The sequence below is a fragment of the Dipteris shenzhenensis genome, chromosome 5 (assembly GCF_047967505.1).
Source record: "Dipteris shenzhenensis isolate YYH24624 ecotype China chromosome 5, Dip_SZ_1.0, whole genome shotgun sequence".
NCBI lineage: Eukaryota > Viridiplantae > Streptophyta > Polypodiopsida > Gleicheniales > Dipteridaceae > Dipteris > Dipteris shenzhenensis.
Window position 1 is genome coordinate 27,823,244 of NC_141600.1, and position 12,726 is coordinate 27,835,969.

The 12,726-nt window shown below is 41.5% G+C and overlaps 1 protein-coding gene across 1 annotated transcript; it reads left to right on the plus strand.

Annotated features, from left to right (window-relative positions):
* The first annotated feature begins 741 nt into the window (after positions 1–741).
* LOC147901816 (flavonoid 3'-monooxygenase CYP75B4-like) lies at positions 742–4,069 on the plus strand. Its single transcript, XM_087374377.1, has 3 exons — positions 742–868; positions 3,488–3,810; positions 3,944–4,069. The coding sequence occupies exons 1-3, from the start codon at positions 742–744 to the stop codon at positions 4,067–4,069; spliced, it is 576 nt and encodes a 191-aa protein (XP_087230503.1).
* The last annotated feature ends 8,657 nt before the right edge of the window (positions 4,070–12,726 follow it).

Genomic DNA, 12,726 nt, shown 5'->3' on the forward strand with positions numbered 1-12,726 from the left:
GTCGTGCTACATAAATCGAATGAATTGTATTGATACGTAGAATGAGGGCGATACATGGATATTTGAAAGCTTGTGTCTTTTGACATCACACGCATCACAACCATTCGTGTGTGTGTGTGTGTGTGAGAATGTCACTTACGTAAGACTTTCGTCTTACTTCCTACACTCCCGCGTAAGATGAAATGTCTTATGAGTAATGAAGTGTGGAGTACTAAAACAATTGAGCAGTGAACAATGTAATCCCGGATCAAGTTGGGACTTCATGAGATAGAAGAGCAAAAGCTCTGTCTTCTTCTTCTCTCGAGTTGGTGAAGAAATCTCTTGAACTTGTTCACTTATATTTCTCCCCCGCAAGTGATCGAGAAGTTTCTTTTGCTCATAGTGCTTGGAGGGTACATGATCTTGATCGGCCTCATATTGATCGTCGCTTTCTTGGTCTTGATCTTTGTGATCATCTTCATCTTGATACTCGTAATCATCGACGTCTGCTTCATGTTCAGGGTCATAGTCCTCTTGATCATGCTCTTGATTTAATGGATCGCCATTTTCATCTTGAGAACTGTTCTGCGACTCTTGATCATCGTCATCATCTTTGGAGTCGTCCTCATTTGGCTTGTCTTCATCGCCGTCATAATCTTCATCTGCATCATTTTTGTCAGTGGTAGCTTTTTCATCATCCTTACCTTCATCTGGGTTCATTGGATCGTTGCCTTCATGATCCGGAGATCCACTTTCATCGACATGATCGTCGTCAAGCAGTCATCGTGTTCATCCTCTTCTTCATCACGTCAAATTGGGCTTTGTGGCTCGTCAGGATCTGTATCTGCATCTTGGGTAGCGCTGGCAGTAGCTTCAATACCTCTCCATCGTGTGCTATTTCTGCATCGTTGAGCCGGAAGTGTCCTGGAGCATTGAGAGGTGAATTTCTGACTTGAATGTGGATGTCAATTTCTTACTTGACGTGCTGGGGCTGGTATTGGCCCTGTTCGTCTCCTTCTTGTGGTGGGAGGTTGCCTTGATGGTATTCTTCGTCATGCCCTCTTTTGAGGGTTTGCAGATCGGAGTCTGCTTCTCCTTCTTTGGCTAGGAGTTTGCCTTTCATGTTTGGTCACCCGTTGATTGGGGACTCTTGTAGGTCATTGTTAACTGCAATTCAATTTTGGGGCAGGTTTGTATTGTCTGCATATGTACTATGGGACTATGTCCTCTCGTTGAGCGTCTCTCACGATCGTGTGTTCTCCTTCAACGCTGAGGAGAATCTGAAGGCCCAAGGGCGGAGAGCGTAGGGGTTTTGGGCCCCATGCAAGCATCTGATACCATGTGGAAACTCAGAGTCGTGCTACATAAATCGAATGAATTGTATTGATATGTAGAATGAGGGTGATACATGGATATTTGAAAGCTGGTGCACAACGATTCACTGCGTTGTGTCTTTTGACATCACAACCATTCGTGTGTGTGTGTGTGTGAATGTCACTTATGTATAAAGACTTACATGCAAAGCCCACCCCTTGAGTGTACTTGCATAGAGAGTGGTAACAGAGCCTATTCTGATCTATGGTAACTCTCTGAGGGTAGTAATAGAAGTTATGGCATTCCATACATCCAAAACTCATCCCTTAAGTATACCTCAAGTATACTTGCATTCATAATCCTTGGGGCTATGGAGTTCTATCAACACTTAACAATGATTTGTCCCAATTGAGTGCCATGCATAGCTTGCATAGCCTCGTCCCCATGCTATATTTAGCCAAGATAATCCCTCCAACTTCTAGTCAGGGATTAATCCATCCAAACAGGCTCCCCAGATATATTGATACAAACTACATTAACGTCAGACTCACCACCCAACCATAGAGCCAATTCTAAGCTAGGAGATCTATGGTCACTTTAGGATAATACTAATAGAAGCTGTGGAATTCTATACATGAAAAGATCACCCCTTAAGCGTACTTGCATAGAGTCTAGTAACAGAGCCAATTCTGATCTATGGTCACTTTGGGAGGGTAGTAATAGAAGATGTGGCATTCCATACATCCAAAACTCACCCGAGCTTAATCTATTCTATTTTTAGAAATTGGTAGTTTAATTTTAAAAATTATAATTTCTAGCACCTTTGCAATGAGAGCTATCCTTATAGTCACTCATACCCACACACCCAATACTCACAATACCATTAGGGTGGTATCTCCCTCCAAATAATTGTCAATTAGCTAAGCACAGTGTCAGGTTGGAAAACATGCCTAGCACGACACCTTGGACAACATGTTCGTAATGCACCATCGAAACATCATGTTCTTAGAGATTTTATGTTGAACTCTAGTGTCCTTTGGGAGCTCAATGGCTATGGTTGAATGCATAAAGACCTTGGAATTCATCAACTGATTGGTGTAAGTCTAGGTGGATGAGATGAAGCCCCCTTAATTGTCAATGAAGACCTATCAGATAGTAAGAGTAGCCTACAAGCACTCCATAGGACATAGCTCATCAAAGATATGTGCCATCCATGGAATGAACAAACAAAATCTACTACTTTTACTGTGTCATCTCGAGAAAATTCTATGAACAAAGAAAATCTATAACTTTTACTGTGTCATCAAAGCCTCAATTTTAGCCTAAGGACATAACTCATCAAAGAGACGTGCCATCCGTGGAATGTACAATACAACAAAAGTCCTAAGCACTCCATAAAAGTCCTGGTTCTTTTGCAAAAACTTCACTATCGATCATATGGTAAGAGCAGCCTCCAAGTATCCATATAACTTGAAGCATACGTTAAGAGAGGTAAGAGTTTTAGCCATTTGGGCTACAAGCCTAAGGACGTAACATCAAAGAGACGTGCCATCCATGGAATGAACAATACAACAAAAGTCCTAAGCACTCTATAAAAGGATGTGCAACAGTGATGTAGTAGACACCTTCCTCTTCTGGTTCTTTCGCAAAAGCTTCACACAAACACACGTACCAGCATGGAGCTTTCCTCCTTGATGCACGGCTACCTACTCATCTCTACCTCCCTTCGCCTTCCTTATCCACCCCTTTTGTCTCTTCTCCTCCCCACCTTCCTCTTTTGCATCACAGCTTCTTTCCTCTACATCAAAAAATTATGTCGCCCTGCAACTGCTAATTTGCCTCCTGGGCCTCTTCCCCTACCCATCGTCGGTCACCTCCACTTGCTGGGTGCTCTTACTCACTAATCTTTCCATCGTCTCTCCCAAACTTATGGACCCTTAATGTCCCTTCGCTTAGGTTCCATCCCTGTTATCATTGCTTCTACACCTACTATGGCCAGAGAAATCCTTCAAACATATATACTCTCTTAAAAGGCACGAGTCATATAGGGCTATGAGGGAAGAGGAAACGATGCTTCTAATGCTATCCATTCTCAAAGATAGCAAGATGGGAAGGGAAGTACCACTCCTTTCACGGTTGAGTTGCACCTTGACTAATGTCATCTCCAGGTTGACTTTGGGAAAAAAATTCTCAGAGCTTTTTATTGGCTCTAGAGATGCCTCCAAGGATACCGTAAATCTTTTAAATGAGTTTTTATATCTTCTCAGCATATTCAATGTTGGAGACTTTATCCCATACTTGCAATGGATGGATATTCAAGGCTATGTGAAACGCATAAAGGTTGTCGGGGAAATGACCAGAACCACCTTTCCAGAAATTATTGATGATCGGCGCGAGCTGAGGAGAGTGGAACCAAGCTCTCCCAAGGACTTGCTAGACGTGGTGTTATCAGTTGTGGTCGAAGAAACCCAGTTGGATGTGCCGATTACAGATGATAATATCAAGGCAGTCATATTGGTAATAGGCTGAAAATTTCCACGATTTGTAGAAAATTTGCTAAAGTTTGCAGCTCCTCGTATAATCTTGCTTCCTTTCATTTCAAGATATCATTTCAAGAGGCACAGACACAACTTCCGTTACAATTGAGTAGGCAATGTCAGAGATCCTGAGTAATGCAACGTCGTGTGTGAAAGAGCTCCACGAAGAACTAGATTCTATGGTGGGCAATGATCAACTTCTTGATGAGTCTGACATCGCTCAGCTGCCGTACTTATGAGCGATGGTGAAGGAGATGATGAGGTTACACTCGGTTGGGCCGTTGCTGGTATCGCACGAATCCATACAGGCTTGCAAGATAGCCGGATACAACATACCGACCAAAACACATGCGTATGTGAACATATGCGCAATAGGGAGGGATCCGAGTTACTGGGAGAGGCCATTGGAGTTTTGGGGGACGTTCTTGGGAAGCAATGTAGATGTGAAGGACCAACATTTCAAGCTACTGCCATTTGGGTCAGGAAGAAGGGGGTGTCCGGGGTGGAAACTAGGGCTGCTAATCATGCAGGTGATTTTGGGAAGGGTGTTGCAAGCATTCAAGTGGTTGCTCCCACTTCATGGAGGTAGAGTGGACATGAGTGAGAACTCTGAGTCAGGTCTTATTGTTCACCTGGCCTCACCCCTCCTTGCTATGGCTACACTGAGACTTCCTCCTTATCTCTACAATTAAAAGCCATGAGAGAAGTTTGAGGTTTCTAGATATAGTAATCTTTAGGTTTTCACTCACACCTTTTCCCTAGAACTTTTGAGGTTTTAAGGCCAAAATATAACTAAAATATGAAAATTTTAAAAATTGTAAAGACAAATCTCTCACATATATTTTGACAACCTCAAGTTTCATTATGGAAACTTTGTCGGTTTTCTATGAACATTGATTTAAAGGTGGCAAAGCCCAAGGATGTGATGTGTGGAATTGTAACAAAATAAAGCCTTCTAATGTGTTTGTATAGCATAGATGTAGAATTGTTGTAGGATTATGCACTTGTAATGTTGGAAAGAAAGGATGCTAGCATACACCATCACCACTTTTTCAACTAGGACATTGAGGGCTACATCATGAACCCTTATACGCTTTCGTTATATGAGATAGGTTTGACAATTTAATATAGATCATCCTTCCTCATCATTGTGTTGTTCAAATTATATTTTCATTGGGATCTTCATCTTCCCTCATGTTGCAACGAGATATGTTTATTTTTCTCATTTGAGCACCTCAATAATGCATTTCTTTGAACACATTTTAGTTAAGTGTTGTATTTTTATGGGCTTACAAGTTGCAATGCTATAAAGGAAGGATGTTAGTCTCAATCGTCTTCCATAATTTACTTATATGATTTATTTTCTTGTATGTGTGCATTTTTGTCATGATTGCAATGGGCAAGGAAAATAAAAATGGCACTTTGTATTTTTAGAGTCACAATCAGAAAAATAGACATACATCTCAAGTATTTTCAACCTCTCATCTCACATAATTTTGAAATTTGATCTTCAACTCTGGTCTTGCATTGCCAAAGGGTTTGCCAATGGATTTACTATTGGACATCCTAGTGGATCTCCCATTCTTATAGGGTGCCTTGCCGAACTCAAATCACTCCCTTGTCTTCATGGATTTCGTGGATTGGAGAATGGTTACAGGTAGTTCCGAGTAATAAAGATGCATACTACATAATAATACTCCCAAATACCATGTGGTATTTATGTTTACAGTATGATAAAATTTATGTCTAGGGTGGGGCATCTGTGGCACATAACATGTGTACTAGAAGCTAGCACATACACCATCACAATTGATGAATAGTCCCTAACCCCTAAGATTATATTTCTCACTAATTGATTGGAGTCTCTCTACACCTAAGAAGGACAACCAAAAACATTGATTAGAGTTTGGACTGAGGGGGTTCACCTCCAAAACTTTGTGTACCATGTGCATTCAAAAGGAGGGGTATTTTAATCCCACTTTTGGGAAAAATTTAACAAGATTACAATAATAAGAGGAATTTTTTTCAAAGAGGGGGAAAATTTTAGTTCAGGGGTTTTCTAAATACCCCTTGAATGCACATCATACCTAGGATTTCTTAGTAGTGCAACCCCCAAGAGTTTGGGATCATAATTTGTAAGTTTTATTCTCTTGATTTGAAAGTATCATGTCTTGGTTGCATGACTCCCTTTTGTTGGCCTCTATGAGCCCACAAATTGATCCACAACATTGTTAATAATCTGACTTTTTATATACTTCAGTTTTAATTCAAAGTTCTTTTCCACCTATTTCGCTAAAGTAATATTTATAGATTTGATGCTATTTCTAGGGAGCTACATCTTTGTATGAACACTTTAAGTGCCATTGGAAGCCATGTGCCCACATCCACCGGCTATTAGTTTCCATGTAATAGTTGTGAAACAACAAAAACACAATAGTCATGGAGAAGTGGAAGAGGGTGAGGAGGGGGGGGGACCTTAGGGGATGTGCAAGGGGAAGGAAGAATCAATTAACTAATAATCAATTCTTTGATAAATAATCCATGAATTGATATTCAGGTTGTAGCAAGTGGTGCTTGTGAGCTCAGGGTCTTTGTTGGTTGGTAGCAAGAGAGTGGAGTTATGGCTTCTTGCAAACTCCTCTATGCAACCAACAGGTGCAAGTACAAGCAAGGCAACTCAATCAAGCACTTCTTGAGATCCATAGATGTGTATCTTGCCATAGCAAAGCTCTTGAATATTGACTTCTCTTCATTTCTTCTCATTGAGTTGCACTTGAGTTACATCTCTTTGTTATTTTGGATAATCATGTGGATATGTAAGAACATGTTAGGAAATCCTCGATATGATGGTTGCATGGTTTGTCTAGTTTTTAGGTACATTGATAGCAATAGAGTAGTCACTTTCAATCACTTAGCATACTATCATCGAGAGAACCTAATCTTGTTTTATTTATCTCTTTGTTTTGGCAATCATGGTGGGACTATCACTTTTGAGAGGGTATTGCTGTACTCATGAACGATAGGTCTATTGAAATAAATACACGTTCTTCTCCATAGTGTGAGCCCTAGTCCAAGCCCACCAACATCAAGATGAGGCCTCAAGGAGGATTTCTACAATCATACCTATCTCATCATTATGAAGGCCTTGAGGAAGACCAAGAAAGGTCCTCTCCCTTGGTGGCATCTTCATCTCATTCATCTCATCTCTTACATTAACCTCTTATTACATCTCACAATCTTGCTTTTGTTCTTCACCTTGCAAGTAAGAGAAAGTTCTGGTAGAAATATAGAAGTTTGCAAGGAAGGCCAAAAGAGGTAAACAAGGCAAAAATTGAGGGAGATGAAAACAAAAGAAGAGAAAATGAAAGGCAAATATAGAGATAACCACATTAGTGTCCAAGGAGATGGGGAAAGGAATCTTCTAGAACAAGAAACAAGGATAAGAGTGAACTTCCAAAACTTTAACAAGGAAGAGGGATAAAACCCCTGATCCCATGTTCAAATTTTCTTAAGAAAGTAGTGATCTTGTGGTGCATTTGTCAACATGACTACTTAATGTACTTCCCCACCACGTTCACCAAGAAGGCCATCAAATTGTGTGACCCATATCATGATGGGAATTTAATGACATGGGATGAGTTGAAGGCTATGTTTTGGAAAAAGTTCCAATTTGGTTATCATTTGGTTTCCATAAGGAAGATGTATTACTAAAGGTCAACAATCGCGAGCAAGTGAAGGCGAAATGGTAAAATGACTTTGCATGAGGGTGTTGACTAATTTGGCCTCCCCTTGGATCAAAGCTACACAACAAGGGGAAGGTGAATCGACGCTACTCAACAAAGGGATAGTGTACCCGATGATGACGTATGATGAATTTCTCCAACGAGTGATTGCATTAGAAAATGGTAACATAGAGTCCAAGAAGAAAAATAAACTTCCAATCCAAGAAGTAGAGAGTGAGGAAGATGAAGAAGAGAACAATAAAAGGTAACAAATAAGGACACCATATTGAGCTTTCTTGGGTGTTATTAATTTCATATATTCCTAGTCACATTCCCATGCAATCTTTAACCTATTCACCACAGATACGAGGAAAAAAATGAGGACACATGACCGCTTGGAGAGAAGAGCCTACCACGTGTCACAAAGAAGGAGCTCTTGGGTGGAGGCTTGGAGAGGGGAGGAGATGGAAAGATAAGAGGCATGCTTTGAGTGGGGAGGACATGGAAAGACAAGACGCAGCTTTGGGAGGAAGGAGGAGATAGAAGGTCAATGGAATGGAGGAGATGGAAGTTCAGCTTTGGGAGGAGGGAGGAGATGGAAGTTCAATGGAATGAAAAGATGAGATGGAAGGTCTAAGAGCCATGCGTTAAGACCTAGCTAGAATTTTAAAAGACAATCCAAGTTTTTGACGATCTCAACAACACGCATCATCACTAAATCAAACCTTGAAGAGGACACAAGGTGAATTGATTAGCAATTTAAGAACCAATCAATGAATGTGCCAAAAGCAGCTCTGAGTGTTTGAAACATGCATTTGTTTTGACATTGGCCATTTCTCAATTACTTTTTAGTTGATCTGTTTCCTTGATTCTAGAAAATCTTTGCCCATGCAAAGCAAGGGGTTCAGTACTCGTATTTGATCATCCTAGTCTGGATGGTTGGTATTTGCTTAAACTAGTAACAATAACCTTGTGTAAAAAACCCATCAATTAATAGTATTTTAATTGTTTAAAAACCCCATCCTACTTGTAATGAGCAATTAATAGTATTTTAAAAACCCATCAAGAATAGTGTACTTAGGTCATAAGGAAAGTTCACCAAAAGAGTATATTAAACAATTATCACTAGCATTTATTAAAAGTTATGCTACCATATGTTCCTATAGTGATGTTTTACAGAGAGTGTTTTTCCTATAGTTTTTCCCAATGATAATTTTTTTTCCTTTTCATACATGTTTGATCCTTTGAAAGAATAAAAGTACAAGAGCATGTACATCAAGTTTGAAGCTCATATATTCACATCCAAGTTTGAGATGAAAAAAATTCAATGAAGAGCATTTACATCAACAGCTTTACCTTGAGCCAACTCTAGCACGCCAAACAAGTCTATCTCCAACTCTATACTGAGTTGATTTCTATATCATCATTGTACTTTGGCATCGTACATTCCACCTAAGACTTGACCATCTTCTTCAATAAAGTCAGGTGATTCTTGATGATCGTCATCTTCTTCCTCACTATCATGATCTCCATCTTCCTTTTGTACGATGTCATTATGTGCATCTTCCTCTTTGCTCATATTGTGATCTTCATCTTCTTTGCTAGATCCATCTCGATCAATTGGATCCGGCATTGGTAGTGGCATCTCAATATCCACATCTCTATCTTCAAAAAATTGCTTACTTCATGGTGCAACTTGGATCACGTACCACCATCTTAGATTAGAACGATCTGGATGAAAAACCACCTATATTGAAGATGGGTGCCAAATGCCATCAATTATATATATGAAATTATGCATACGTACATGTACCAATGGATCTTTAAAATTGAAAAAGCTTCAATTAATTAAATAATTAGTATGCACCTACTCACAATGCTCGGGAAGAAAAACAGACCACTACTGTCTTTGCTCACTGTCACATGGGGACCATTATAAATAGTTCTAAACCATTTTACATCAAGAATGAAAATACTAAATGGTCTGAAATTAATTTCATAGATTTTGTGTATGGTCCCACAATAATCCAACTGCAAGGAGAGAAGATTGGTATCTGAAGCACTTGCTCGGCTATCTTGTGTGAAGTTAGCCATGACTCCACAATCATACGTTGTGTGGATAAAAATGAAAAAATGTTTTTCACTTGTTGCATGCTGATGGATAGATGCATAGCTATGTACATAGCTAGTTGGTGGTGGAAATGAGTTATGGACACTCTCATAAAAGACTCTACACTGATGTAGATATTTTCTTGAGATGTAGATACTTCTACAGGGACTTCTGGGAGATAATGGAAAGCAGTGCAGGTGCATCAGACACTCCAGAGCAATTGGTGTGGGAGGACATACTTTTCATTATTGTCCTAAGTTATGTTTATCTTGCCATGAGTGGTTCCTGATTTGTACGTCTTGTGAGCAATTATATCATGGGTTGTGGGCTTCATGAATGTGTGGTCATATGCGGCAATCAAGCGCCCAAGGTCTTGCTTAAAGGATGTGAGTAAGGATGTGCTTAAAGCCTAAGGTTTGGATTAATGGACCTAAGGTTTAAGAAGACCTTTGAGAGGGGAAAAAAAGCATGAGATGACGTGTTTTTAAGAATAAGGAAAGCATGCATGCATGCTACATAAGGATTCAGGATACTTTTGGTCCACGAGCTGGCATGCTACTTGATGGCGACTACGAGACGGATTCGGGGAGCTTCTAGAGGAGGGATCAAGACTTCACGTGGAGCTGGGGGGAGTTTGGGGAGATAAGGCTTGGAGGGTCTCAGAAGGAGGGATCAAAGGTGACAGGCTAGAGGTTGGGGATTGCGCACAAAGAGAAGACACCGGGATAGTAGCTAGGGAATCGCAACTGTAGGCTTGGTGTATAGTGGCCGAGGAGAGATTAGGGGCTACTACTAGAGGTCGGTGGAGAAAAAGAAGCTAGAGAGAGGTGCAATGAAGAGCAACTGGAGGGGGAGAGGCTGCAGTGATGGAAGGGATTATAGAGAGGGAAGGAGTTCGTGAGCTCGTAGGGGGTGATACGAGAGCTCAGGGTGGTGGGAATTGCTTAGAGGTTCCAAAGGGTTGGGAGCCTCGGGAACCTAGGAGAGGAGACAGAGTCCCGGAGTTGGTAAGGATTTCAGATGATAGGTGAAGGAATGGAGAGCAGTTGGAGGCGAAACATGATCATGCAAAGCAGAGACAGGCAATAGTAGGGGAGCATGCAAGCTCAAAGGGAGCACTAGGGGTTACTAAGAGAGGAGAGAGGAGAGCCTTGGAAGAAGGCATGTGCTCCATGAGGAGTAGGGAAGTTGTGAAGCTACGATCACTGTGAGGAGGAAAAGGAGATCTTCATAAGCTCACTGGGGAAGGGAGACCGATCACATGGACGGGTGTGGAGAGTCATAGAAGCTAGAGGACTATAGGGGGAGAGATCTTCTGGAGTGGCGATGCGAGTACTAGCTGCATGGTTCTTGGGAGAGGTAGAGAATGAGGGTGGTTGTGAAGGCAGATTAGGCTCTACTACTTTTGTCCATCCAACGTGACTCTCTTTGAATCGAAGCGCTCCACGCGACAATGTCATCCATATGACCATAATGCATTGTACTTTTTGTATTGCAAAAGGGCATCATTAAAACAATGAGGATGCATCTATTTTATAGTGTATATTGCCAAAAATAATTACTTAATTACATCAAGATGTAAGAAACTTACATGCATCATACATCCAGATGATAACTCTCGCTCGTGCTCGTTTATTGTCTCTCCATCACGCTCGGCTTTACGTAGAGACAGTTGTAGCCAATCAAGTGACATGTGAGTGGGGAGAAGGGAGAGATCCCGTGGATATGGTTGCAATCACCTGTACATCACTCTGAATCTGCTCCTTGCATTTATTCTTTCTGCTTTGGCCGCTTCATATATCTCAATCCAATTCTGCATCTCCATGCTATTGAGAATACAAAACTGTTAGATATCAATGCTCCACTCTCATGTAACTATGCGGGAACCAGCTAACTCTACTTTAAGCCCCCCATATGAGGAGAAGGCATTTGAGTAGCTCCGTTATTCGGTAGGTCCTAGTTTGGACACCAGATGGGGGCCATGTGTGGCCTGATGGCTAGACGGCTTCAGATAGAGTTGGCACACCACCAACTAGGCTACATGCAAGTGCAGGAAGGCATCCCTTGACTGACTGCACTGAGGGTAGATAGAGCATTTCCCGGGGTAGCCCACTCTCGGGTTGCGGGGCTTTTTGTATTGCAAAAGGGCATCATTAAAACAATGAGGATGCATCTATTTTATAGTGTATATTGCCAAAAATAATTACTTAATTACATCAAGATGTAAGAAACTTACATGCATCATACATCCAGATGATAACTCTCGCTCGTGCTCGTTTATTGTCTCTCCATCACGCTCGGCTTTACGTAGAGACAGTTGTAGCCAATCAAGTGACATGTGAGTGGGGAGAAGGGAGAGATCCCGTGGATATGGTTGCAATCACCTGTACATCACTCTGAATCTGCTCCTTGCATTTATTCTTTCTGCTTTGGCCGCTTCATATATCTCAATCCAATTCTGCATCTCCATGCTATTGAGGATACAAAACTGTTAGATATCAATGCTCCACTCTCATGTAACTATGCGGGAACCAGCTAACTCTACTTTAAGCCCCCCATATGAGGAGAAGGCATTTGAGTAGCTCCGTTATTCGGTAGGTCCTAGTTTGGACACCAGATGGGGGCCATGTGTGGCCTGATGGCTGGACGGCTTCAGATAGAGTTGGCACACCACCAACTAGGCTACATGCAAGTGCAGGAAGGCATCCCTTGACTGACTGCACTGAGGGTAGATAGAGCATTTCCCGGGGTAGCCCACTCTCGGGTTGCGGGGCCCGTTTGGAGCCTCAAATGATCCCAGATGGCTGTGGGCTGAACGGAGACCCGTAGGTTAGTTGCTCTATTTTGTGCACCAATTCTATCGTATGGTTGGTGGCCTATTTTGGGACCGACCACTAGTCGATCGTTTTGGGCGGACTGGGTCGGCCACCCAATTGAGCCTAACCAACTACGACTGGTGGCTATATAAGAGCAAGCTCGTGAAGCCCATTTCATCACTGGCTACAGCAACCTTGATTCCTTAGCATTTAGCCTCCGTATTCTACTATTTCCACCATGCCATCGA

Bases quoted from the DNA above. Each gene is read 5' to 3' on its own strand.
- LOC147901816 (XM_087374377.1), top strand. From the start codon at position 742: ATGATCGTCGTCAAGCAGTCATCGTGTTCATCCTCTTCTTCATCACGT. The intron at 869-3,487 runs GTGTGCTATTTC...AAAAATTCTCAG, and splicing joins AGCTTCAATACCTCTCCATC to AGCTTTTTATTGGCTCTAGA. The intron at 3,811-3,943 runs GTAATAGGCTGA...ACAATTGAGTAG, and splicing joins ATATCAAGGCAGTCATATTG to GCAATGTCAGAGATCCTGAG.